Source organism: Muntiacus reevesi, chromosome 18, assembly GCF_963930625.1.
Source record: "Muntiacus reevesi chromosome 18, mMunRee1.1, whole genome shotgun sequence".
Taxonomy (NCBI): Eukaryota; Metazoa; Chordata; class Mammalia; order Artiodactyla; family Cervidae; genus Muntiacus; species Muntiacus reevesi.
In genome coordinates, this window is record NC_089266.1 from 17,760,950 (window position 1) to 17,787,507 (window position 26,558).

A 26,558-nucleotide genomic window follows, 5' to 3' on the forward strand; every position below is an offset into this window, starting at 1 on the left:
GACTCGGGGGCGCGGGCCAGGTCGCCTCCCCACTTGTGCACCAGTGCCCCGCTCCCCGCCGAGGGTCACCGCCCCCCTTGCCGCCGCCTCGCGCCGCCCCCGCGCTGTCCTCGGCCCCGCCCTCTCGCTCTAGGTCCCTCCTTCCTTGACCCTCGTCCCTCCCTTTCTCCCTCCTCCCGACACCTCCTCCTCCAGACTCGCTCCCGGCGCCGCTAAGTTTCTCCGCTCCGCACCGTGAGCGCTGACCCCAGGCCGGGCCCGGCCCGGACCCCGGACCCCCGACCATGCTGTGCGGTAGTTGGAGGAGCCGCGGGCGGCAGCCCGAGGAGCCCCTGGTCCCGGCCCAGGTCGCAACGTCCGTAGGGCACCCGTCCCCGCCCGCATCCCAAGACGCCAGCACCAAGAGGCCCGGGCTGCGGGCGCTGAAGAAGATGGGTCAGTGAGCGGCCGGGGTGGCTCCGGGTGGGCGCGGACGCGCCCCGGGGGCCGCATCTTGGGAAGATCGGGGTGTTCCGGCGAGCCGTTCGTGGGCTTCCCAGTAGGGATGTGGGGAGTTTGGCGAGGGATGGAAGGCCAGCGCCGTTCCAGCGGGGGGCGGGGTGGAGTGTCACACCTGGGGTCACCCGAGGTCCCGGGTCTGAGCGAGGCTCCCAGGACGACTTCTGGGAGTATGGAGTGGGAGTTTGGACGAGGGCTGCGGACTGGGGTCCGAGAAGGTTGGGGGAGTAGAAAGGGAGAGACAGGTTTTGGATGCCCGTCACCCCCTCCCGGACACCCTGTACTTTCTAGGGTCTTTGAGCGCTCAGGGCATCCTGGATTCTTGGGCCCCTTAAGGTATGAGATTGTGGAAGAGGCTGGCGTCTCATGCCGATCTTCCAACCCTACAGCCCCCACTGGGACTAGAGCACTGGTAGAACTGGTCTAACTGGTGAGAACACTGACCTTTGGGTCAGAAAGCCAAAGTTGCCTTGTTAGATTTGAGGGAAGTCGTGGGGGAACGGAATGCAATTGTGGTTTATCAAGCATCTCCTAGATGCAGGCCAGCACTGGGTGACTAGGGATATGGTGCCGGTCAGTCTTCTTCACCTTCCTGAGAGGTAGGTGGTATTCACAGATGAGGTATTCTTGCCCATGACCATAGAGCTAGTAGATGGCAAAGGTTGGCGTGTACCCCCACACTGCCCCTGGTACCCTTTCAGAATCTGGGCAAAGTGGGACTGAGTGGGGGTTGAGGGCTGGAATGAGGGGGCGTGTGTGTGAAAGTTATTGTTTAGCATTTATTTTTATTTATCTTATTATTTATTTGGCAGCACCAAGCCTTAGTTTGTGGTGCACAGGCGCTTTAGTTGTGGCGTGTGAAATCTTTAGTTGTGACACATGGGATCTAGTTCTCTGACCAGAGATCAAACCCTGGCCCCTGCAAAGGGGCCAGAGTCTTACAGAGTCTTACCGCTGGACCACCAGGGACGTCCCTGTGAGAGTATTTTATACAATGTAAAGTACTGTAAAACTGAAGTGGGGTAGGAGAGCTATGGTCAGTAGAATAGTTAATGATGGAGAGGCTAGAGGTGGGGCTGAGGGAGTAGAAGGACAGGGTTGCCTGAAGACCTGTGTGAATCTTGGGGTAAAATGCAGAGGTCTCACTCGCCAGTCTTACCTTCTCTTACAGCCACAGGGCATGTAAGATCTAGTTCCCAGACCAGGAGTTGAACCCATGTGCCCTGCATTGGAAGTGTGGAGTCTTAACCAATGGACTGCCAGGGCAGTCCTTCTGGTCTCACTTTCTCTGTCCTCCATTGTTTTGTTCTTATTTCTACCTCCTTTCATTTGACCTGAATTTGTTGAGCGCTGTGTTCTGATCACTGTGACTGGCACTCTCCTTATAAACACAGAAGACGTGCGCTCTGCCCTACGCTTCATCAATCACACATGCATTCAGCCAACATTTATTGAGTGCCTGTAGTATGCTCTGCCCTAGGGATTCAGCAACAAACAAGACAGACACAGCCCTGGCCCTCAGAGAGCTGAAGCACCAGCAAGGGTGTCAGACAACGAAACCAAGAAACAAGGCTCTGAAGGATAGAGCAAGAGGCTGGGGAGCCCTGACTGCACCCCGAAGCTGGAGGGAGGCTAGAGTGAGGCCAAAGCGGAGAGGCAGGGGGAGACTGGATCCTCGAGGCCCCTCTCTCTGGAGGATGTCAGGAGCTCAGGAAAGGTCTTAGGCAAGAGGAGAGCAGGAACTGTGTAGGGTAAGGGTGGGTTGGATGAACACAGGGGTAAAACAGGGAGCCCCACCGGAGGGAGGCTGAGGGGTCAGTTGGGCAAAGTGGTGGGGGGGAGGCTCAGATGTGAGCTGTGGAACCAGAACGGATTCCAGGACGACGGGGAGGTGGACTGAGCTGGGCTCTGCTGTCGACGGGATCTGGGAGATGTCTGTCGTCATCCTCTGGTTTACAGGGCAGTGGTGGAGAGGACGATGCCCATGGGGAGCTGAGGTGCTGCGGAGACAGCCAAGGGCTGGCGTTAGGCCTGAGAAGCAGCCCCGGGAGTCAGCCGCCCTCGAGGGTTACATTTGCCATGGGAGGGTCGAGGTGACCATCCTGCCCACCTGCCTGTCTCCTCATTCCGCACACATTTGCCAAGCAAGCCCCGTGGCTCAGATCCTAAGGAGTCTGCTTGCACTGCATGAGACCTAGTTTCAATCCCTGGGTTGGGAAGATCCCCTGAAGAAGGAAATGGCAACCCACTCCATTATTCTGACCTGGAAAGTCCCATGGATGGAGGAGCCTGGCAGGCTACAGTCCATGAGGTTGCAAAGAGTTGGACACGACTGAGTGACTTCACATCGGGGTGCCAGGGTGTTGTGCCAGGGCTGGGGCTTCAGAGATGGAGAATACCTAGCCCTGGGGGAGAGGAGAGTCTAGGAAACACTTGTAGACAAGTAATTAGCGCTGAGCCCAAGACTCAGTGCCCTGTGGCTGAGTAAGGCTGCACGGGAGTTCCGGGCACCCTGTGGACAGTGACACTCTTGGGCACTATGTGGGTGTCACAGTGTCACCTGGGCACCCTCCCTCCCCTTGGCTGTTGCACCATCCTGTTGAGTGACTGCCTTCTCAGAGAGGAATGTCAACTCCATGGGGAATGCCCCTTCCCCAGGCCTCGCTGAGTCCAGGAACAGGGTGGAGGCGAAACCCAGGTGTCCTGGGGCCCAGCTGCTCAGGCCCACAAGGCCAAGACCTGTGTCGACCACCCACATAGCTTTCGATGCGACCCCTGTGGCTGCTGCCTCTCCCAGAATGATCTCAGGGCCGGGCCTGGTCACCGCCTTCTCCACACCCCTTGGTGGTGGTTGAGTCGCTCAGTTGTGTCCGACTCTTGTGACATCGTGGACTGTTCCAGGGCAGGAATATTGGAGTGGTTCGCCATTTTCTTCTCCAGGGTATCTTCATGACTCAGGGATAAAACCTGGGTCTCCTGCATCATAGGCGGTCTCTTGACTGCGGTAGATTCTTTATCACTGAGCCACCAGGGAAGCCCCACCCCTTAGTCCAACAGAGCAGATTTTCTTTCAAATCCGGTCAAGAGGCCAGGGCAGGGAGTGGCTCAGAGTCAAGGCTCAGAGGGGCTCAAGGAAAAGAAAGGGCTTGGAGGGCCATACTGGGAGGAACTAAGATGAAGGGGGAGGGAGGCAGCCCCCATGTTGAGTGGGAGTATTTGTGGAGCACGGGGTCCAGCCTGCTCCAGCCCCCTGCCCCAGCGCTGGGCTGCTGGCCCGACCTGTTCCTGGGAAGCCAGGGAAGAGTTGAACCAAAGAGGAGACGGGAGCACCGTGCAGTGCTGAGCACACAGCAGCCCTGATCCTGTTTAATCCTCTCCATCCCCGGGGAAGGTGCTGAGCTGTCCCCATGTGACATGGGAGGCTCGAGGTGGAGGGGGGGTGCTTTTCACTTACTAGCTCATTTAATGTCACAACCGTATGAAGTAGGTGTAACCATTAGCTTCATTGTATTTTATTTTAAAATGTTTATTTATTTGCACCAGGTCTTAGTTGCGGCAAGTGGGATCTTTAGTTGTGCCATGAGACCTCTTAACTGTGCCATGTGGGGTCTAGTTCCCTGACCAGGGATCGAACCTGCACCCCCTGCCTTGGAAGCACAAAGTCTTAGCCACTGGGGAAATCCCTAACCTCATTTTTCAAGTGAGAAATCTGAGATTTAGAGAGGTTCAGTAACTTGGCCCAGGATTCAAAGCTCAGAAGTATTTATAGCTAAGAGAGGATTTGAGGATTTGAACCCAGGAAGTCTGCCCAGAGTCCCAGCTCCTAACACAATGAATGGATGAGTGATTTAAGCCTGGTGGGGAGGGACCTGCTTCACCCCTCCCCCATATTGACTCTGCTAACCTCCAGGGGGTGTCCTCATAGGGCTGCCCCCCAAAATATAGGATGCCCAGTTATATGCACTTTTCAGATAAACCACACATAATTTGGGACATACTGATACTAAATTATTATTTGTTGTTATCTGAAATCGCTGTTTAACTGGGCATACGGAGTTTTGCCTGACAGCCCTGCCACCCCAGAGCCCCAGTTGCTCCACCCCACGCCTAATCCCCCGGAGCAGAGCACTGAGTGGGCAGAAGTTGCTCCCTTCCCTCTCCAGTGTGCAAACACCACCAAATGCCACAGGGCAAGCGTGCTCTCCCCACGGTCTGCCCAGAACATGTCCTGCAGGGTGAGTGGGGCTCCCGGGGGGAGGTTGGCAGCTGGTGGGGGTCTTCTGAGAAGCCCCTGGTCCAGGCAGATGCCTGCCCTGGGTGGTGGGGAGGGCTGGGGTGTGCCAGGCAGGGCTGAGGGGCTGGCTCTTTCCTGCACTGAGGGCCCGTCACCTCTTCTCCTTCTTCAGCTCTGGGGAGCCCCTCTCTCCCATCTCAGCCCCCAAACAGCCTTCACCCCTGGTCTGGCTGAGAAAGGTGACGACACCTTCACAGCACTGTGTCCGCCTGGACCAGGGGAGCCCCGCCACCCTTCCCTGACTTTGTTGATGTTTCAGGGAACATTATGGTTTCTGGCACTGAGCTCCACTGAGTTCTCGCCTTGGGTGTGGCAGCCAGCCTGGGTGAGGGGGACTCACTTGGTACCCAAGGTGTGGGGCTGCCTGCTGGCTCGGGGATTTGGGTGGGAAGGTGTTTGAGACCCCGCACTGTTGCCTGTCCCCTCCCAGAGCCTCATGGCCTCAGTCACCATGAAAGGCTGCTCTCCTCCCTGCCCCTGTTGACGTGAAGCTGACGGCAGTCTGTCGCTCTTGTCTGCATGTCTCACATTCCTGCTGGAGTCCTGTGTGCCCTTCCTGAGTGCACTGGTGTGTGTGCGCGCACACACACAGACACACACACACACACACTGCCTAGTTTCCATACCAAGCGAATCACCTTCCTCCCACCTGCCGACCACCCCTGCCCCCGCAACAGGTGCACACACCATATATGCATACACACACCTTCAGTCCTTACACACCCTGGCCTGCATATACACCCCGTGACCACACAGCACCTCTCACCCCTGCCCCCTACACAGTCCTTACATCCGCCCCTGCCTTGGGCCACCCACACTGTTCGGCATACATGGCTCGTCCTCTCTGACCTTCAGTGGCCCATCTATGAGAAGGGTGGAGTGTTTTTTTTTTTTTTTTTTTATTTTTATTTTTTTTATTTTATTTTTTTTTTTTTTTAATATTATTTTATTAGTTGGAGGCCAATCACTTTACAACATTTCAGTGGGTTTTGTCATACATTGACATGAATCAGCCATATAGTTACATGTATTCCCCATCCCGATCCCCCCTCCCACCTCCCTCCCCGAGTGTTTTTTTTTTAAACATTAAACAAAATGTATTTGTTTTTAAAAAAGAAAAAAAATGTATTTGTTTTTGGCTGCGCTGGGTCTTGGTTGCTGTGCGAGGGCTTTCTCTAGATATGTCAAGAAGGGGCTACTATCTAGTTGTGGTGTGCAGGCTTCTCATTGCGGTGTCATCGCTTGCTTCGGAGCACGGGCTCTAGGGTGTGTGGGCGCAGTAGTTGCAGCTCCCGGGCTCCAGAGCACAGACTCAGTAGTTTTGTGGCTCACGGGCTTAGTTGCTCTGCTGCGTGTGGGATCTTCCCAGATCAGGGATTTAACCTGCGTCTCCTGCATTGGCAGGCAGATTCTCTTCCAATGAGCCACCGGGGAAGTCCAGAAGGGTGGGATTTAAGGGCCAGAGATGAACTTGGCCTCCCACAGCCTCTTCCAACTCTGTTGCTGAGGCAGATTTCTGCCCCACCCCCAGCCTTGGCCACAGAACCCCTCTGGCCCCCCGACCATACACAGCCTGAACTGCCCAGGCCAAAGGTGGTCGCTGGAAAACTGTGGGGCTGCGCATTTCCCACCACCTGCCGGTCCCTCTCTGGGGGCAGAGGTGAGCCTTCAGCTCAGGGAAGATGTCTGAGCCCGAGCTGATGACAGTGGGCTGAACAGGAGACAGAACCAGCTGGAGGCCCTGAGACTGAGAAGCAGGGATGGAGCAAATTAACCATCTTCCTTCCCAGGCGTTGCGTCAGTTTCCTTCTTCTTTATATCATTTATTTCAAGCTCCCTGTGGACGGGCTCCAGGTGGATCAGGGTTCAGCCCCGTAGAACCCTTTGGGTGAGCTTCCTCCCCAGTTCTCAACACACTCCAGCTCCACCACTTACCGATCCTGCAACCCTGAACGAATTCATTAGCTGCCTCTTTAACAGCTTTATTGAGAATTAATTCAGCCATTTAAAGTGCATGGTGGTTTCTGGCATGCGTGCTCAGTCGCTTCAGTCTTGTCCAACTCTTTGTGACCTTATGGACTGTAGCCCACCAGGCTCCTCTGCCCATGGGGTCCTCCAGACAAGAAAACTTGAGTGGGTTTCCATGCCCTCCTCCAAGGGATCTTCCCTGCCCAGGGACTGAACCTGCATCTCCTGCATTGCAGGTGGATTCCTTACACACTGAGCCAGCTGGGAAGCCCCTCCTGGCATATTACATTATTATTAACGTTATTTTGGGCTGTGCCATGTGGCATGTGAGATCTTAGTTTCCCCACCAGGGATTGAACTCGTGCCCCCTGCATTGGGAGCACGGAATGCTAACCACTGGACCACCAGGGAAGTCCCTTTATTTCTAAAAATTGTTCTCAAATATATATAACATAAAATTGGGCATGTAAACCATTTTGAAGCAGGTAATTGAGTGGCATTAATTACATTGACAATGTTGTGCTATTTCCAAAACTTTCCCGTCACCCTAAACAGAAGCTCTGTAACCATTGGGCCATAATTCCCTGATTGTCCCTTTCTGAAATCCCTGGTAACCTCTAATTTACTTTCTGTCTCTGAATTTTTTAAATTGAGGTATAATGATATAAAATGTTTCTGTGGATTTGACTGTTCTAGGTCCCTCATGTAAATGGAATCGTATGTTTGTCCTTCTGGGTCTGGCTTATTTCACTTAGCATAATGTTGTCAAAGTTCATCCATGTCGTACTTTGCAGAGATCAGACTTCACTCTTTTTTTTTTTTTTTTTTTTTATTTAAAAAAAAATTTTTTTTTTTATTAGTTGGAGGTAGACTTCACTCTTTATACGGCTGAATAATATCCCACCGAATGGAAAGACCACATTTCACTTATCCATTTATCTGCTGATAGACACTTGGGTTCATTCCACCTTTTGGCTACTGATTGTTCTCATTTTCACTACTATTATTTCATGATTGTTCCCCAACCTGCTCGGTCGAGGTGGCCGTGGTGCTGGCCCAGCCCCACTCCAGAAATGGATAGATAGGCAGAAATGGATAGATAAAGAACCCACGGAAACTGCAGGAAGTAGGCTCCTTGTGAACCTGCTCCAAGTGAATAGGAATGAGGTCCAGGAAACATCTGTGGGTTTGGGTCTGGCAGGACTGAAAAATGTTTACTGGGCGGCTAGGCAGAGGGACAGGCCCCTCCCAGGATCACTGCGCAGAGCTTGGACCCTCCTCCTGACCTCACCTCCTTACCTCTGCCTGCCTTGTCTGACACCCCCTACCTCTCACTATCCCAGAGTTCAGAAACTCAAGCAATGGAAAAATTGCTCAGCACCTGGTCCAGCCTGGCCCTTCACCCTCGTTCTGTGAAGCCTTTCCACTGGCAGTGTGGTTGGAGGACAGTGTGGTCCAAGGGGCAGTGTGATCTGGGGGCCCTTGCTGGGAGGGCGTGCAGAATGGAATATCACCCCTTCCCGAAACAGGCTCTTGGGGAGCTGGCGTGAGGGCCAGGAGAAGGGCCCACCTCAACGTGGGAATCTGTCCCTCTGGGGGGGCCAGTCAGGAGTTCAGGCTGCCTTTCTCTGCCTTTGTCCAGAAAACAGGCCCTGGACAAAACAGGCCCTCGGTGATGGTGACGGTGACTCACCTCCATTTCCGGCCTTAGTCATTCACCAGCGCCCCTCCTCCCCGCCCCCCAACTCTGGGCTTGGCATCACAGGGCTGGCCGGGTCAGGAGAGGTGGCTCCAGCTCCAGAGCTTAGTTGTCATGGAAATGAGAAGTCCCCTTTCCCACAGCTGAGAAGGTCGAGAAGGGGTGGGCTCAGCCCCGGTGGCACTGCAGGGCCCCCTGACTGCCCTGCCCCCCACCCTCAGGAAGAGAGAATGCAGGGGTTGTCCAGATATGAGGATAGGGGACTGAGGGTCTGGTGAGTCTCTTGGCCTGACACACGCCATGTTCTAGCTCTTTGTCTGGAAGCAGGAGGGTTCCACCTCCCCTTCCTGGCTAGGTGGCATTGAGTGGCCATCGACCCTTCCAGAAGGCCGAAGTCCCCAGGACAATGGACCTCTATTCCTTCCTTTATTTTAAAGGGAGACCCCTTCGAGCCATTAGGGTCACACATTGGCCCTAAGGGGGACCATAGCCTCTTCTATTTATTTATTTTTTATATATTTATTCAGCTGCATCAGGTCTTAGTGATGGCATGGGGAAATGTTGTTGCATCATGCTGATCTCTCCTGGCCACACACAGACTCTCTAGTTGCAGCACAAGGGTTTCGAAGTTGCATTTAGCTGCTCCAGAGTGCACAGGCTCCACAGCATATGGGATCTTAGTTCCCCGACCAGGGATTGAACCTGTGTCCCTTGCATTGGCAGATGGATTCTTAACCACTGGACCATGAGGAAAGTCCCACAAGGTAGGACAGATACCCGATGTACCGATACCCAATCCCCAACCTGCACCTGTTGAACGAGAATCTCTGGGTCATGACTTTCGAAACCTCTCCAGGTGATTCTGACGCACAGTCAGGGTTGCGAAACCCTGACTCACCAAGCTGCTGCTCAGAAGTCGGGACAGATGGTTCAGGGCTGGGACTAGAATGCACTTAGTCCCCCAGCTGTCTCTCCATCTGCCTCCCCTTTCAGAAAACACCGACTGCAAGCCTGGCTCTGGGACAAGCCCTGGGGTGAGGACATCCCAGTGCTTCAGTTTATTAAAAATCCACTGAAATTACAATTTAGGTGGGGTGATTTAATTAAAGTAAAAAGTGTCGTTGGTGGTCAGGGAAGGGGAACTCCCATTTGAAGATAAATCAGAGAAGGCTTCCTAGAGGAGGTGGTATCTGAGCTGGTCCTTGAAGGACTCTGATATGAAGAAGAGATGGAGAAGGATCCTACAAAGGCTCCCAGAGAGAGGGAGATGCAGTTGCAGGGATTTAGACTTGATTCCTCAGGTCAGAGTTTGCAATCAGGCAAGCAGGGTCCTTGAGGGATGGGGCACGAAGCCTAAAGCCAAGCCCAGTGCTGGGAGCTTGTTAAAATAAAAGGAGGAAGAGAGGCCCACTGTCCTGTTTCCTTTGGCACACACAATGGTGTTTTGGGATTTTTACTTCAATTTGATTTAATTGCCAACACTGAAAAATTTGGAGGCATCACATACAAATTCAGATTCCAGTTCTCTGGAATCTCTGGGCCCACATCCACCCCTGGCTGTCCCCGTCCTTTCCAAAGGGTGTGGACCCTACAGTTTGACTGGTTCCCACCCATTCTATTGTCCCCTGACTCACAAACTTTTGATTTTGACCCCTGCTGAGACACATCCAAGCAAAGGGAGTGGCCCCACGGAGCAGGCAGCCGCTGGACTGAATTTTGGATTTTGCAGCAGCTACTATTGTGGTCACCACTTTATGAATGGAGAACTGGAGGCTTAGAGCAGTCACAGGGTAATGCCACCATGGCCGTGTAAGTGACAGAAGTGACAGAGCTGGGATTTGACTCCCTGAATCCCGCTCTGCCCTAGGTCCCCAGGCCCAGGATGGTTGCAGGGAGGGGCAAAGCGGATAGAAGAAGGAGCAGGGGGGTCAGTGTGCTGGCCAAGGGTGAAGATGCTGAAGCCTGACCTCCAGGGTTTAAAGCCTGTTTCCACCACTCCCCAGCCATGGAATTCTGGCAAGTTCCTGAAGCATCTCTGCACTTGTTTTCCCGTGTGTTAATACATGAGTGGAGTCTGGCATGTAGTAGGTGCCTTATAAGCATTTTGTCATATTTTGTCATATTAAGGAAGAGGGACGCTATGACTGGAGAGCCCGTGGGGTTGTGACAGTGTCTGGACAAGGGGGATACCCAGTGTCACAAGAGATCATGCTTTCTGCTGGACCTCACCAGGGCATCTGGAGGTCAGCCCCAGGCTGGCCAAAGCAGGGCTGGGCCTGGCCTGCTTGGTCTGAGACCCTGGAGCCAGAGTGACCTCCTTGTCCTTGAGAAAGCAGAGGTGAGGAGCTTGGGTTGCAATAAGAAAGATTTAGGTTGGATAATGAGACTACCCTCTTGATGATGGTTGGATGAAAAGAGTCTGAGCAAATTCCGGGAGATAGTGAAGGACAGGAAAGCCTGGCATATGCTGCAGTCCATGGGGTTGTAAAGAGTCGGACACGATTGAGCAATCAAACAAAAACAACCCTCTTGATGGTCAGAGTTTTGTCTCAAGGGAAAAGGCCCTTGATGGCAGATTCTAGGCTTGAAGCCTGGAGGGCAGTGGCAGAAAAGGTGACCTTTAACAGGCTGGAGCCCCAGTCAGTGTCTTCCCTGGAGGCTCAGACGGTAAAGCGTCTGCCCGCAATGCAGGTCTGCCTGCAATCGACCTGGGTTCCATCCCTGGGTCGGGAAGATCCCTGGAGAAGGAAATGGCAACCCACTCCAGTATCCTTGCCTGGAGAATCCCATGGACGGAGGAGCCTGGTAGGCTACAGTCCACAGGGTTGCAAACAGTTGGACATGACTGAGTGACTTCACTTCTTCTTCACTTCAAGGCCTCCAGGGGAAGCTTGGGAGGAGGGCCAGGCTGTTACTGGCACCGGTTCCAGGGGGATACATCAAACACAGGCCTTGGGGCCAAAAAGCCTAGAGCCAAAGCCAGTTCCGTGACCTGGAGAGGAGGAGCCGCCTGGGGAAGTCCGCCCAGACTTGAGGCCGGAGGATGCTTCTCCCTGCTGGGGAGTGGGTTGAGGGGGAACGTGAGGGCGGGCCAGAGGCCAGGGTGCCCATGGTTTCCCATCCCCGCAGGCCTGTCGGAGGATGAGGACGTGCGGGCCATGCTGCGGGGCTCCCGTCTCTGCAAGATCCGCTCTCGGACCTGGCAGAAGGAGCGGCTGTACCGGCTGCAGGAGGACGGCATGAGCGTGTGGTTCCAGCGGCGCATCCCGCGTGCGCCTTCGCAGCACATCTGTGAGCGGGACCGGTGAGGGCACGGGCGGGCTGGGGACAGTGGCGGCCTGGCCTCGTCGCCCTGACCCGGCCGCGCGCGGCCCGTTCCTCTCCACAGTCTTCGTCCAACACATCGATGCCATCCGCGAGGGCCACCAGTCCGAGGGCCTGCGGCACTTCGGGGGCGCCTTCGAGCCGGCACGCTGCCTCACCATCGCCTTCAAGGGGCGCCGCAAGAACCTGGACCTGGTGGCGCCCACGGCCGAGGAGGCGCAGCGCTGGGTGCGTGGTCTGGCCAAGCTGCGTGCGCGCCTCGAAGCCATGAGCCAACGCGAGCGCCTTGACCAATATCCTCCCAGGGAGTGTGGCAGGCTGGCATGGAGGGGGGCCAGCCCCATGCCGGGAGGACTCCCAGCCCCAGGGGAGGCGTGGCTCCACTCTTAGGGGCCTTTAGATTTGAGACCCAGCCCTTGTCTTCAGAACTGAGGGTGGCAGCCAGGCATCCTCTGGGGAGCCCGGGTCCCACAAAGGATGCGCTCCTTCGGTGCTCAGGCAGTTCACAGGCTGAGGGGAACGCACAGTTCCCGAACTGGGGGCCCCCAGGCGGGAGGGGGTGAATGTGCGTGTAGTCGGGGGAGATTGCTATCTGTCAGTTACCTGTCAGCTGGGGGCGGGGCCCAGCCTCTAGCGGGTATTTCCTGAGCACCCACACCTGGATCCACTCCTATCTGCACCGGGCAGACTCCAACCAGGACAGTCAGATGAGCTTCAAGGAAATCAAGAACCTGCTCCGCATGGTCAATGTGGACATGAACGACATGTACGCCTACCGCCTCTTCAAGGTGCGCACCTGCCCCCACTCTGATCTCTGCCCCCCCAGCCGTGGGAGTCCTCAGTTCCCCCGCCCACCCCCACCGCAGGCTTTTGTGGAGAGTGGCCTCTTTCTGCAGAAAGGCTCCATCCGGGCCTTACTCTACGCTTTCACCAGGGAAGCCACTGAGCCAGGTTGGGAGCCTGGGCCCAGAGCCCCTTCCTCACCCTCAGGCAGAGCCCAGGTGGCGAGGACCTCGGGCTCACGGGCACACATGTGAGCACAGCCCCTCCATTGTGGCGTGTGTAGCACCTCCGCACGTGACCGTGTACACCCTACGTGTGGGAGGGGCCCCCAGGGGTGGGCTCTGCACCCACGGCCCAGTTGGAGCACGCGGACTGTGTGACCCTGAAGGACGGGGGGGCCATGGCCGCTGTGCTCCTGGACGGACGGCGCCTCGGAGCCTGCACCGCATGCCGTCTCAGCTCTGCGTTGCTCGTTGACCTTGGGGTGGACGTGTGAGAACAGTACAGCGTACACACCAGAGCGGGGCCTCCAGCACAGAGGCTCAGCCCTGCCTGAAGCTCACAGTTTTTCCTCCCCCATCTTGATTCTTGGGGCAGGCAGAGGGATAAGCCCTGAACCCAAGAGACCGTCTTTAGAACCCTAGCCTTGCGATTTAACAGCTGCGTGAGTCTGAGTGAGACCTGCGGCCTCGCCAGCTCTCAGTTTTCCCACCTGTGAAATGGGAGACGTCACCTCCCTTCCCAGCCGTGGTGGATGACGGGGGTGTGTACAGAGCATGGGTGTGAGAGCACCCGGCTCTCCCAGGGCATTGTCCTCCCCTGAGCCTCTCCCTCCTGCCCTCTAGGAGTGTGACCACTCCAAAAATGAGCGGCTGGAAGGGCCTGAGATCGAGGAGTTTCTGCGGCGGCTGCTGAAACGCCCTGAGTTGGAGGAGATCTTCCATCGGTACTCGGGAGAGGACCGCGTGCTGAGTGCCCCTGAGCTGCTGGAGTTCCTGGAGGACCAGGGCGAGCGTGATGCCACGCTGGCCCATGCCCAGCAGCTCATCCACACCTATGAGCTCAATGAGAAAGGTGAAGAAGGGTCTGACAGATGGGGTTGGGGCCAACGCAGCCCGGGGCTTGGCGTCTGACAGGTCTAGCTTCCCAGCTAAGTGGGCTCTGCTGTTCCTGACTGTGGGCACCATCTTGGGCAGCTCACCTCACCTCTTTGAGACTCAGCCACCATCTCTGTAAACTGGCATAGTAATGTATCTTCCTCACAGGATTGGGTTGAAATTAAATGGCATAACTCGGGAGTCCTTGAGTCTAGTGGTGGTCTAGTGGTTAAGATTCTGGGATTTCACTGCTGTGGGGCCCGAGTTCAATCCCTGGTCGGGAAACTGAGATTCCAGAAGCTGTGTGGCATAGCCAGGAAAAAAAAGGCATAATTGAGTCCAGTCAGTAGACAAGTGCTCATTATTACTAAGTTGAGTGAGCTTTGAGATTCTGGGGGCCAGACACAGGGGTCCCTGCATAGCCTGATGCTCTCTTCTGCCCATTTTCTGCAGCCAAGCAGCATGAGCTGATGACACTGGATGGCTTCATGATGTACCTGTTGTCCCCTGAGGGGGCTGCCCTGGACCCAGCCCACACACGCGTGTTCCAGGACATGGACCAGCCTCTTGCCCACTACTTCATCTCCTCCTCCCACAACACCTATCTGACTGACTCTCAGATCGGGGGACCCAGCAGCACAGAGGCCTACGTCAGGTACCACGATGCGGGGGTGGCGGAGGTGAGCAGGTCTGGGAGCCGGTTTGGGGGTGATAAGGGGCTCAGCTCCCACCATGGGCTTCCTGGGGCCTACCTGGAGGCCTGTCCGTTGCCCTGCTCTGTGCCACCCACAAGATACTTTGTCCATCCGTCTGTCCGCAGGGCCTTTGCCCAGGGATGCCGCTGTGTGGAGCTGGACTGCTGGGAGGGGCCAGGAGGTGAGCCGGTCATCTATCACGGCCACACCCTCACCTCCAAGATCCTCTTCCGAGATGTGATCCAGACAGTGCGAGAGCACGCCTTCACGGTGAGCCCCGGGACCCCCACACTCAGCCCCAGAGCCTTGCCGGCAACCCCGGCTGATCTCGGTCCTTCCAAAAGAATCCCCTGGGTCTTCCCTGGTGGTCCAGTGGTTAGGACTCCACGCTTCCACTTCAAGGGGCATGAGTTCAATTCCTGGCTGGGGAACTAAGATCCTGCATGCTGTGCAGTGTGGCCAAGACAAAAAACAAAAGAAACCCCTTCCCAGAGACTCACTTTCACCAAGTGCTGCTGGGACAGCTGGCCAGCGGGGTGGAATAAAGCTGGACGAGAGGCTCCCTTCTCCCACCCTTACGTTTAGTAATTGTGTGAAAATCATAAAATTTCCAGAAGGAAACCGTGTGGGTAGGGAAAGACATTTTAATCGTGACTCACAAAGAGGAAATCATAAAAGAGAAGCTCAACATTGCACCTGCGTAAAATTGCCACATGTGTCAAGCTATAGGAATCTTTCCATCAACAAATAATGGGCTGGGACGAAAAGCGTGCAACCTAAATGGCATGGTCAGTGTCATTAACATATAAATAACATTTATTAAAAAAAAAAAAACATTCCTGCAGCCACTCTCAACTCCCCAGACAGTCCACCCCCCTCCCCGTGGCCCCAGATCTGACCTCTGCCCCTCCATGGACACACTGACCCCAGTGTGTCCCACATCCACCCTCTCAGTCTCCCCTGGAGTGGGTTCTCCAGACATCTGCCTGCCTGTCCTGAAGGGGGTAGGGGGCTGGGTGTAGTGGGGGTCCTGTTGGGAAGGGGCGAGTGTCTCTGAGCTGCTGCCCCTCCCCCTCACAGGTGTCTCCCTACCCAGTCATCCTATCCCTTGAGAACCACTGCGGGCTGGAGCAGCAGGCTGCCATGGCCCGCCACCTGCACACCATCCTGGGGGACATGCTGGTGACGCAGACCCTGGACTCCCAGAATCCTGAGGAGCTGCCGTCCCCAGAGGTAAGGCTCTCAGACCCCCAGCCTGGGTGGGGGGAGGGTCTGGCTCCAAGGTTGACCATCCAGCTTTGTTCAGGACCCTTCTCCTCTGTCTTAACTTTCTGGGGGGTTTTTGGCCACCTTTTGTGGCATATAGGTTCTTAGTTCCCAGACCAGGGATCGAACCCACGCCCCCTGTAGTGGAAGTGCGGAGTAGTCTTAACCACTGGACTGACAGGAAAGTCCTCTCTGCCCTAACCTTCTCCTGTGTCACCGTTCACCTGACATCTGCCACCCTGTGGTCTTGTCACTTGTCTCCCTTCCATTTTGACTAGATGCCTCCCACCCTTGCCCCTGGCATGCAAGGCCCTCCACGACCTGGCCTGACCTCCCCACCCTGCCTGCTGCCCACAGAGTCCCCGCGGGCTTGGCCGTCCCGTTGTTTGACACTGCCTTCTCCACCTGGAGCTCGCGTCCCAGCCACCTGGGCTCACCAAGCGCCACCTGCTTAGAGTCTAGCTCAGTAAAGGGCCTCTTCCTGTGGCCTTAGCAACTGCCTCAGCGCTCTGGCCACAAGTGGTCCATCTTCCTCTCTCCCACACCCCAGAGCATTTTATCTGCCTCTTCAGGACATTTATCCTTTTGGGGTTCTTGGAGAAAACTCTCCTCCTATTCCCAATCCCAAATTACACAGGGAATCTGGGTTCACCTTTGTGTGTGATTTGACTTTTTTTATTAGTATGAAAAAAAGCATACATGTGGTAAAAGAAAAAATAGAGCATACACCATGAAAAATGGATTTTCTTCCATTTCTGCTCCCCTTGTCCTATTTCTGAAGAAGTGATCACCTTCGATGGTGTCTTGTATATTCTTCCAGAACTTTCCATGCATCTGTATACCTATATACCTATGCATAGTGATCTTCTCTTTCAAGTGATAGACAAAGAAGATCATGTGAACACACGTTCTATCCGCACTTCTTTCATGTGAGACCTTTTTTGAAAAGAACGCCTTCTCTTTCAACCCTGAGCTGCCTCATTCATTTTATTGGCTGCCTTGCAGTATTCAGAGGCTTGGAGGCATCTCATTAGCCAGTCCCCTGTGGATAGTCCTATAGAATGTTTCCCTCATAGGTTTTTTCCTGTTAGAAACATCACTCATGTGTGTCTCTTTTCCTGCTCACCACCCCAAGCCAGCCCCTCACACGGTGGTGTCTCAATGATAGACTGACACATAGAATGATATACGGGCAGGAGAACGTCATTCTTCCATGTTGGATCTACAGAGGCTGAAAGGCCGGATCCTAGTGAAGGGGAAGAAGAGTGAGGATGGTCGAATCCTATCAGACCGGGAGGAGGAGGATGAAGAGGAAGATGAAGAGGAGGGAGCGGGGGCCATAGAGCAGAGGCGGCGGGTGAGTGGGCCCGCCTAGGTGGGCCAGCGCGGGGTGGGGCTCGGGGACAGGTGGCCGAGAAGGGGGGTGGGAGGACCCAGGGGCTGGAGCTGGTGGGTGGGGGCAGAGCCCCGCTGAGGCGTGTCTCCCAGGCCAAGCAGATCTCCCCGGAGCTGTCGGCGCTGGCCGTGTACTGCTGTGCCACGCGCCTGCGGACCCTGCGCCCTGCCCCGGTTCCACCCCAGCCCCGCCACGTCAGCTCCCTCAGCGAGCGCCAGGCCAAGAAGCTCAGCCGAGAGGCAGGTGGGAGCCAGGATGCGGGGCATCTGAGGCAGGAGGGAGGTGGGGACCGGCACTCCGGGTCCGGGGTCCTGGAGACTCCGGGTGGGTGGGAGACGCTAATGTTGATCTGGAAAGGAGAGTGACAGGGCTTTGGGGGCAGTGAAGAGAGGGGCTTAGGGAACGAGTGTCCAGCACCGGGCTAGCTGTACATGCAGGAAGACGGCACTGGGGCGAGGGAGACTGATGTCTGCCTTCACGGACTCACAGCTTAGTCCGGGGCCAGACACAGATGGATAACTGCGGTGCGGGGTGATTCACTGGGTCTGACAGAGGCTGGGGGAGTCCTGCAGCGGGGGGAGGAAGCAGCCAGATGAAGATGGGGAGGGGACTTCAGACAGGAGAAGCAGGTTGTCCCAAGGCCTGGAGGTATGACATACACGGAAGGGTTCCTGGAACCCGAGGCGGGGCTGGAGGAGTGTTTGTGGATTGAACAATGAAAGACGATTGCAGCCTGGGGCCAGGGGCTCCACCCACGGAGTCGGGAATGTGGGGGCTCCGGGTGGGATGCAGTGCCAGGCTGTGGGGGGGGGGTCCCCTGCGCCTCTCTGGACTTCAGCAGCCTCCTCATGAGGACCCCCCGCCCCCTCATCAGAGAGAATGAGGAAAGGGGGCAGCGGGAGCTGGCAATGGGAGTTCTGCCTGTTCCCAGCTGGTCTCTGGAGGTGGTGGGGGGCAGGCAAGGTGGCTGACAGGCTCTGGCACCCAGTGAGTGAGTGATACCCCAGCGGCCACCACAATACCACCCTACCTCTCCTACAGGGAACAGCTTCGTCAGGCACAATGCCCGCCATCTGACCCGTGTCTACCCGCTGGGGCTGCGGATGAACTCGGCCAACTACAGCCCCCAGGAGATGTGGAACTCGGGCTGTCAGCTGGGTGAGTGGGGGCAGCAGAAGAGGGGATAGGGGGCCACTTTATGGGGGTGCGGTTCTGGGAGCCATGGAGTTCCCAGCAGTGATGGGGCCACGGGGCTTTCCAGAAGTCGGAAACATGAGTCTCATAGATAACGATTATTAAAAGTCTTGTCAACAGGGTAGGTGGGGAAACACAAATCAGGGTCGTTGGTTCTTGCCAGTGTAAAATCTCAATTTTTTTTATGAAGGTAGAAATTAAAAGGGCTTCCCAGGTGGCTTAGTGGTAAAGGAGCCGCCTGCCAATGCAGAGACACAAGAGACGCAGGTTCCATCCCTGGGTCGGGAAGATCCCCCCAGAAAAGGAAATGGCAACCCATTCCAGTCTGCTTGCCTGGAGAATCCCATGGACACAGGAATCTGGAAGGCTGCCATCCATAGGGTCGCGAAGAGTTGGACACAGCTGAGGACAGAAAAACACTTCCATTCCCTTGTGCCCTTAACATAAACACACACACACACACACACACACAGAAGCAGTCCCTACTAAGCCCACACTGACGAGAGTGGGCTCTGAAGGACAATGAGCATCGCCAAAGGAGAGGAGTGTGCCCCTTGGGGAAGCTAGGGAAACCTCTCTCTGGCCTTGAGGGATTCCAGCCATGAAGTACAGGTGATAGGGGGACTGGGCCCCTGGCTGCCATGATGCCCCCAAGCCATGGTGGGGTGGTACTCCCACCCAGGCAGGGGGACCCTCTCTGGAGAGAACCAAGTCCTCTCCTTACAAAGTCTGTCTCCAGGAAGAGCAATGAGCCCCTGAGACTGAGCAGTGATGAGAGGGCCACTAAGAGGCCCTGCCCGCCCCTGCTGTGTCCACAGTGGCCCTGAACTTCCAGACACCGGGTTACGAGATGGACCTCAATGCCGGGCGCTTCCTCGTCAACGGGCAGTGCGGCTACGTCCTGAAACCCGCCTGTCTGCGGCAGCCCAACACAACCTTTGACCCTGAGTGTCCTGGGCCCCCCAGAACGACTCTCACCGTCCAGGTCAGAGGCCTGGGCCATGCCCTGCCCGGGGTCCCCTCTGCGGGGGTGGCACCAGCCCGAGGACAACGAAGACCTGGGGAAGGCCCGGGAGGGTGGTGTGAGCACCTCGGGCCAGGCTGCAGCCCCCACCCCCTTCTCCCCGCACAGGTGCTGACGGCGCAGCAGCTGCCCAAGCTGAATGCCGAGAAGCCCAATTCCATTGTGGACCCGCTGGTGCGCATTGAGATCCACGGGGTGCCCGCGGACTGTGCTCGCAAGGAGACCAACTATGTGCTCAACAACGGTGCGTGGGGACCCTGCTGGGGTCTGGGGAGTAAGGGGCGGACCGCAGAGAGCGGAGGGAGGTGCTGTGCAGGGCTGGCCCTGCGGGCTCTTGACTGCCAGGCCTGCGCCCTAGGCTTCAACCCCCGCTGGGGGCAGACCCTGCAGTTCCAGTTGCGGGTTCCGGAGCTGGCGTTGGTCCGGTTCGTGGTAGAGGATTATGATGTCACCTCCCCCAATGACTTCGTGGGCCAGTTCACGCTGCCTCTCAGCAGTCTGAAGCAAGGTTGGTGGGGGTTGGTGGGGGTGGAAAGGGATGGGGTGTCCAGGCCTCCAAGACCCTGTTCATTGGGGCCGCCCATTTCCTCCGAGAGCCTGCCCTGAGCCAGGCCACCCCGGGGGTGGGCTGCGGTCTGCACCCTACACGCCTGGCCATGTGGGGCCGTGGACAGAGAAGCTGACGTGGGGCTACCCTCCCCGCAGGGTACCGCCACATCCACCTGCTTTCCAAGGACGGGGCCTCACTGTCACCGGCCACTCTCTTTGTCCACATCTGCATTCGGGGCTCCTGACGGCGCGGCTGAGCCACCCTGGGTTCTGCAGGTGCCAGTCTGTGTCCCACGCCCTCCAGAGTGGACGGGGTGATGGAGGACCAGCCCCTCCAGCCTCCTGCTGAGCCTGCCAGGCTCTGGTCGCAACTGGGTGCTGGGGACTGCCTGCACCCCTCCTGAAGAACGGGCAGTTGCTTCTTGCTCTGGGCTGTGAGATGGCCTCAGCCCACCTGGTCGTCGTGGCTTATGAAGAGCCAGGCCTGGTGCTGCCAGGAGACTTAGGGAGCGGGACTTGTGAACCCTCGACCACTCTGCCCCCCAGCGGAGTCATCGCAGCCTCCTTCCCACGAGGAGTCCAGCCAACCCCCGTTCCCTCCCTTGGCATTAGCCACCCGCTAAGGCCCTCCTTCCCTCTCTAGCTCTTGAACCTGAGCTCCCTTCCCCTGTTAAAGCAAGGAGGGAGGGAGGCTCAGCTCTGGGGAGACCTAGGAGTCAGTTTCTAACTTGTGTCTTAGAAGAGCCCTGGAGAGGTCAGTAGAACAAAATAAAGAAGCAAGTTTATTTTATCACTGCCACCCGCTGAGTACCGCTGAGGCCACATCCACAGGCCTCGGGGAGGGCTGGGGCAGGGGGAGTGTCCCTTGGGCCTCTTCCCACATCTGGGCCATTTGTCTAAGATGGACAGGGCACTGGAGGGGTTGCCACAGCTCAAAATAGCCCTGACCTCTCTTGGCTCAGAGCTGCTGCCAGCATCACAAGACTGTGAGGACAACAGTTCACAAGGCCACCCCCCAAGAAACACACCGGGGATCTGGAATGGTGAGGGGGCGGGCAAGGAGGGCTTCTGCCAGCGTGCAAGTGTGGTAGCCCTAAACGGGGTGGGGACAGGACTCAGGGACTTCAGAGTCCCCCCTTTCCAGGCTCAGCTGGGTTCGAGGGCCCCTGTCTCTACAGTAGACGAATCCCAGAGACCTGGGACTGTCCTTCCACCAGCCGAGCAGCTTTTTTTGGACAAAGGCCTGAGAAGCAGGGGGCTGCTCAGGCGCCCCTAGAGGTGCTGGGAGAGCGTGCCCACACTACAGATGACAGAATCTGGAGGAAATCCATCAGAAAGTGACTTTCTGGGATGAAGCGTGGAGCCCTGGCGTCTGGGGTTTCTTGAGGCAGTAGGACCAACACTGAACAGCACAGAGCTTGGTGCCCGTTTCCCGGAGGGCGGCCTGGGGCTGGGCTGGGCTGGGCTGGATGCTGCTCCGCAGAACCCAGGGCTGGGCCGTCTCCACCTTCCTGCCACCCCAGGACCTGATGCAGAGTGATGGCCTCACCCTACTCTGTTTACACTGAGGAGGGCCTTTGGTTCTGATGAATCTGTGCATCTGAAAGAAGACACTAGACCCTGAAGGGGCCCAGACGCCCCCCGCCCCCACCATCCAGGAACCATGAAGGAATGGGCCAGTAGTCTGGGTGCACAGTCTTAGGCCTGTGGGAAGAGCCAGGCGGCCAAACTGCAGCCCCACGGTGGGGGCAGGGCGAGGCCCCAGGTCCAGTGTGAGGCTGTCAAGAGCAACTAATAAAGGTGTCCTGCCCCCACAGGGCCTGGTCTGGTTGGGATCTGGGCCGGGGTTCCTGTGTTAGGTGAACCCTGGCCACCAGACTGAGTCCCCCATCCTGCTTCTCATCTCTGGTTTGATGCAGCAAGAGGATGCAGCAAGGGTTTATGGCTAGTAAAGTCCCAAAGCTGGGAAGTCTTTAAGGCAACAAAGTTCACAGGAACTGATTATGGGAGGTGAAGGCAAAGAAGAAACACAGCTGGTAATTCTGAAGACCACTGGGTGGACAGCACCCGCAGGGCTGTTTTTTTTTCCCCAGCCCTGAAGGCCTGGAGTGAGCTGGTCCTGGCTGGGGGAGAGACATAAACTGTAGGTCTGGGAGGGTCAGGGAAAGGCTTCAGGGATGATCCCAGGGGCAGGACCTCTCAGGCTGCTGCTCAGGGCCCAGGTTCCCTGGAAAGGGGCTTGGAGGCACCAGCCATGGGCAGGGGGAATGAATGAAAAGGTCCACAGGAAGAGAACAGGGGTCGGGACGGGGAGGAGTTTAGACATGGTTCCTCAGGCCCTTCCCGGGAAATTTTCTGGGTTCAGTGGGACCTGACAGCTTGCAGTGTTAAGCACCCCTGGAGGGGACTTCTGTGGCGGTCCAGTGGTTAGGACTCTGCGTTTCCAATGCAGGGGGTTCGGGTTAGATCCCTAGTCTGGGAACTAAGATCCCACATGCTGTGTGTCAGGAAAATAGTAATTAAAACACCCTAGGTGACTCAAAAGAACTACCTGGCTCCTGCCCCGCAAAGGGAGGTGTGACATCTGGACAGTGGGAGGGGTGGTGCCCGTGCCCTCTGTCAGAGGAGTCACGCTGACCCGGACTGAGGGGGCGGCTCTGCCGAGGCCCTGGGTGCTGGCCCAGAGCCTAGCTGCTCCTCTTACACAGAGTAAACCCGAGTCAGTACCGGCTCCTTGCTGGAGGGTGGGAGAGGTTAGGGGAAAAAGAGCCAAGCTGGCCCTCAAAGGGTAGTCTTGCCAAAGGAAAGTATTCAGAAGCATCTCTGGTCACGAGGGCCTTCGTTGCAAGGCTAGAGGGCTCTGGCCCAGACTGGGGACTCTGGGGTTCCACTGCCACCTGCTGACCAGAGGAATACCAAGAGGGCAGGAGGGTGTGTTCAGCTGCTTCCTTTATTAGAAACAAGTGAGATGTACCAAGCAGAACAACAATGCATTTGGTATTCTTCCCCAGCCCCGGAAATGGATGCCCCTCCCACAGCCCGGAGCAAAGCCAAGACACAAAGGTGAAGCCTCCCCTTCCCCGTTCCCGGATGCGGGTGCCCGGCTGGCAGTCAATCAGTGTTTTTGAACTGAACTGAAGTAAACGAAATCTTCCCCCACAGCCTCCCTAGGGACAGTCTGTTTGCAGGCCTGCCTTCCCCTGACAGTAATAACCCGAGGCCCTGGGTCTCCTCTGGTTCCAGAGCAGATGGCCAGGCCTGAAGAAGGCAGCCGGGGGTGGAAAGGCCCTGGCCAGAGATACGCCCCGCCCCACCCCCGCCCAGCAGCCACCCTCCCAGGCTGCAGCTGTGAAGCTATCCAGGCCTTTGGGCCATCCATTCAGTTGGTTAAATGCTGGTCATCTTTGGGCAAAGAATTCAAGAGCACTGGGACACCCACCCTGGGCTTCAGTGAGCCAGCAAGTGGGTGACAGCAGTTAGAATGGAGTTGCAAGCAAGGCCTGAAATTTTTCATAAACCTAGGTGTTGCAGTGGCTTGATGTGGGCTGGCCTTCAAACAAGACAGCAGCATCTTCAGAAGTAGGCGTGCGTGGGGGACGCGAGCGCTGTGCAGACCTCAGTCCAGAGCTGAGGCCTCCTTTCTCCCCAGCTCTCTTCATATGGAGAGAGGAGGCCGTGCTGCGGGGTCATTCCAAAGGCCGGAGGTAAACATCAGGAACAGAGTCTGAAAGCCCACCACTGGAGGCAGAGGGCGAGGCCACACCCCCGAGGCCCACTATGAGTGGCGGCCCGAGGCAAGTCCCAGCTGATGACCTTGGAGGCCCTGGGGTCTTCCCTTTGTTTGGCTTAAGCCAGTCATGGCTCCACTATCCTCCAAGGCCCCAAACCCCAAGCAATGGTTCTCTCTGAGCTCTCTGATCAGAAGTCCTGGAATGGGTCGAGTGAAGAACCCAGGGAGTGCCTGGGCAAAAAGGAGACTAAGAGCAGCCACCGAGCCGACTCCTGCAGACCTGTGGGTGGTGCTGAAGGCGGGCAGGGTCCCTACAGCGGGCACAGCAGAGTCCAAGGAGAGATTGCAGGGTTTCGAAGGGAGACACTGGGACCTCCCCAGGCGATCAGTTTCTTCCAGAGCGGGCACGGCCTCACAGTTTCCATCCCATGACTTCAGTCACCAAGGTAAAGCTCACTCCTGGGGCCGTCAGGCACCCCAAATTTCAGAGGCGGCTCAGGCCGGGACCTGGCCCAGAGCTAAGCAAGCCTGTGATAGGAAGCCTGTCCAAGTTCCAGTCCTGCCTGAAGTGGGAGAGTTGGGAACTTTGTTCTCTGACGTCTTTAGAAGCACGCACAGGGTGGGCTGCTCTGGGCCGTGGGATGCCATGTGTCTGATGTCTGTGAGGCTGTGTGGGCAAGCCCCTGCCTCTCCGACTCCCGCTGTCTGTGGAATGCAGTGCACATCTTGCTGAGAACAGCAGCTTCTTTGGTCTGGGTATCTTGGAGTCAAAGGTCAGCCACGATGGGGGCCTACAGTTTGCAGCACAGGGACAACGGGGAAAAAGGAGGCCCCCTAGAGGCCTCTGATCAAAGTGTGACCAGTGGAGCTGGGGGCTCCGTCTGCAGAAAGCCTGGCCAGCAACCCTGCTTGGGCAGGGGCAGCACTGCCCCATCCCAATTAAGCACGCGATCCCCTCCAGCTCTGGGCACTCTGTAGAATCAGTCTCTAGCAAACCTCACCAGAGCCCACAGCCTGTAACATAGACCTCCTGGCCTGCAGAACACGGTTTCAGTTCCCACAGCTGGGCTGAGCCTGGCCTGCTAGCTAAGGCTTCCTTCCCTCTACAAGTAGAGGTAAAAGCAGCCAGGAAACCCCCCACCCTGCACGTCACACCATCCACCCACTGACCTCCTCCTAGAGCAAAAGTTACATACAAGTCTGGATGTGAGTTGCTGCTGCTGACAATTCATAGCCCAACCCTCCCCAAACCACTTGGCTGAGCACAACGGAGGAATGTCTACGTGACAGTCATGTGACTGGAGCCTCCATTATTTGGAGGGCCATGGGAAGCATCAGTCACCATCACCACCACAAAAATCCACAACACATCATCAGTGGAAATCAGACTCCAACAATGGCAACAGGAAATCATGTCTGTTGCCAAATGCAGACTGGCATCTCACCACCACTCCCTGCCATGACCTGCAGGCTTTATGTCTTGGAAAGGAGCAGAGATGGCTAATGGGCTGGAGGCTGAGGTCTGGGTATCAGCCCCACGCCATCCTTGCCCAACCAATCCTGGGGGCATCAGGGTCCTGGTTCTTTGCTCTAAGATGAGCTAGGCAGGGCCTGCACTGACATAGTCTCCACAAGGTCCCAGATGCTATACAAGGAGGTCAAAGGTCCCCTTCATACTGCCAGTCACCCCAGGCAGTGGAAAAACAATCTCACAGGACTTATCCCTGTCATATAAGATTGGCAACAGTTGGCTAGAGCCTGGATGTAAAAGTCAGTTGTTGGCAGGATGACTTCCTACAGGGAGCAGGCCAAGAGGACGAGAAGAGGGAACTGGATTCATGAAACGCGCTTTCACAGGTCACCCCTGCTGCGCAGGTTCAGGACGCAGAAAAAGTTCGGTCCCTGCAGGAGCACCTTGGAGTCGGGTCTGCCCCAGCCAGGACTCCACCTTCTCTTCCCAGAGAGTGCTGAGCCCTCCCCAAAGCCCTGCACAGCCCCTCCACCCGACGCTGCCATCACCAAGCCAATCAACCCAGCTGATTCAGAAGGGGGACTGGGTAAGCCTCCCACATCCTCTTTCTCCTGCTCCCCTGAGAAAAGTCCATGCCTGCTTTCAGAAGGAAACAATTCAATTGTACCGATATGTGTTTGTCGGGCACTGGCCTTAAGAGTCGAATTTTGAGGAATGATCTGGATTCAGTTTTTCATTAGAGACCAAACATCCTTGTACATTTGGAACATGAAACATATTTAAAATATTTATATATATATATATAATATATATATATACTTTTATTATTCACCCGTTAACTCCATAGTATGCCAATCACGAGCTAGTTTTCAGCAGTTACATTCCCTTGATCGTGGCTGCATAACGATGTGATTAATTGGAAAACAGAGAGACCAGACATGGCCAGAGATGACATCTCGCAGCCTACGCCATTGCAATGCAATCATCAAGTTCAGTGGCGGTCTGTAAAGCCGGTTCAGTTCCTCTCCCCTTGCCAGGGATTCTCACGTTCGTGAAAATTGGACCAACAAGTGGTGGGGCTCCATTTCCTGGTAATTCTCAGTGGCTTTATCCAGAATCTCACTGGCAATTGGTTACTGTAACACCAGCCCAACCTAGGAGAGCCAAGAGGGGAGAGGCAGAGTTGAGGGAACAGCTGTCTGGACTCCCCCACTCCCCATCCAGTCCTGAAGGTCCGGTGACAGAGTCTGCAGGGCACCACTGCGCTGACGGAGCAGACCCCGGTGAGCCCCGGGCTCACCCGACCTCCACCTGAGGCTTCAGACATCAGAGCCTTTATCTGCGGCACCCTGAGGAGTGGGCACCAGGCCGCACTCCAGCCCATCCCTCGGGTACCCTCTAAGTGTCGGACTCCCCTGGCCCTGAGCTGCCCTCTGGAGCTGGTGGAGGAAGGGCCATGCTGGGGCGAGGGCGGCAGCCCCTCGAGTCAGACTCTCCCTTCCTGGCAGACCACGGGCATGTGACTGGCCAGTGTCCTGGGACAGTCCCAAAGCCCTGTCCCACTGGATGA

The 26,558-nt window shown here is 56.4% G+C and overlaps 2 protein-coding genes across 4 annotated transcripts in view; one reads left to right on the forward strand and one right to left on the reverse strand.

Moving 5' to 3' along the window:
- The first annotated feature begins 185 nt into the window (after positions 1–185).
- PLCD3 (phospholipase C delta 3) lies at positions 186–20,577 on the forward strand. 2 transcript variants are annotated; one of them, XM_065910509.1, is made up of 15 exons: positions 186–435; positions 11,589–11,750; positions 11,848–12,076; positions 12,442–12,571; positions 13,412–13,640; positions 14,117–14,318; positions 14,484–14,628; positions 15,439–15,591; positions 16,853–16,981; positions 17,113–17,263; positions 18,062–18,178; positions 19,033–19,199; positions 19,347–19,482; positions 19,597–19,746; positions 19,944–20,577. In XM_065910509.1, exons 1-15 carry the CDS (start codon positions 285–287, stop codon positions 20,030–20,032), a joined length of 2,340 nt encoding a protein of 779 aa, XP_065766581.1. In that variant the 5' UTR covers positions 186–284; the 3' UTR covers positions 20,033–20,577. The 2 variants fall into 2 exon arrangements, with proteins under 2 accessions (XP_065766581.1, XP_065766582.1); XM_065910510.1 differs by lacking the exon at positions 186–435 and adding an exon at positions 4,591–4,733.
- A 2,340-nt stretch (positions 20,578–22,917) lies between these two features.
- The window catches only part of NMT1 (N-myristoyltransferase 1), a 32,428-nt gene continuing 28,787 nt past the window's right edge, over positions 22,918–26,558 (reverse strand). For both annotated transcript variants that reach the window (XM_065908781.1, XM_065908782.1), the window contains exon 12: positions 22,918–26,142. In XM_065908781.1, the coding sequence (XP_065764853.1) occupies positions 26,122–26,142 (21 nt within the window). In that variant the 3' untranslated portion in view covers positions 22,918–26,121. The remainder of the gene's footprint in view (positions 26,143–26,558) is intronic.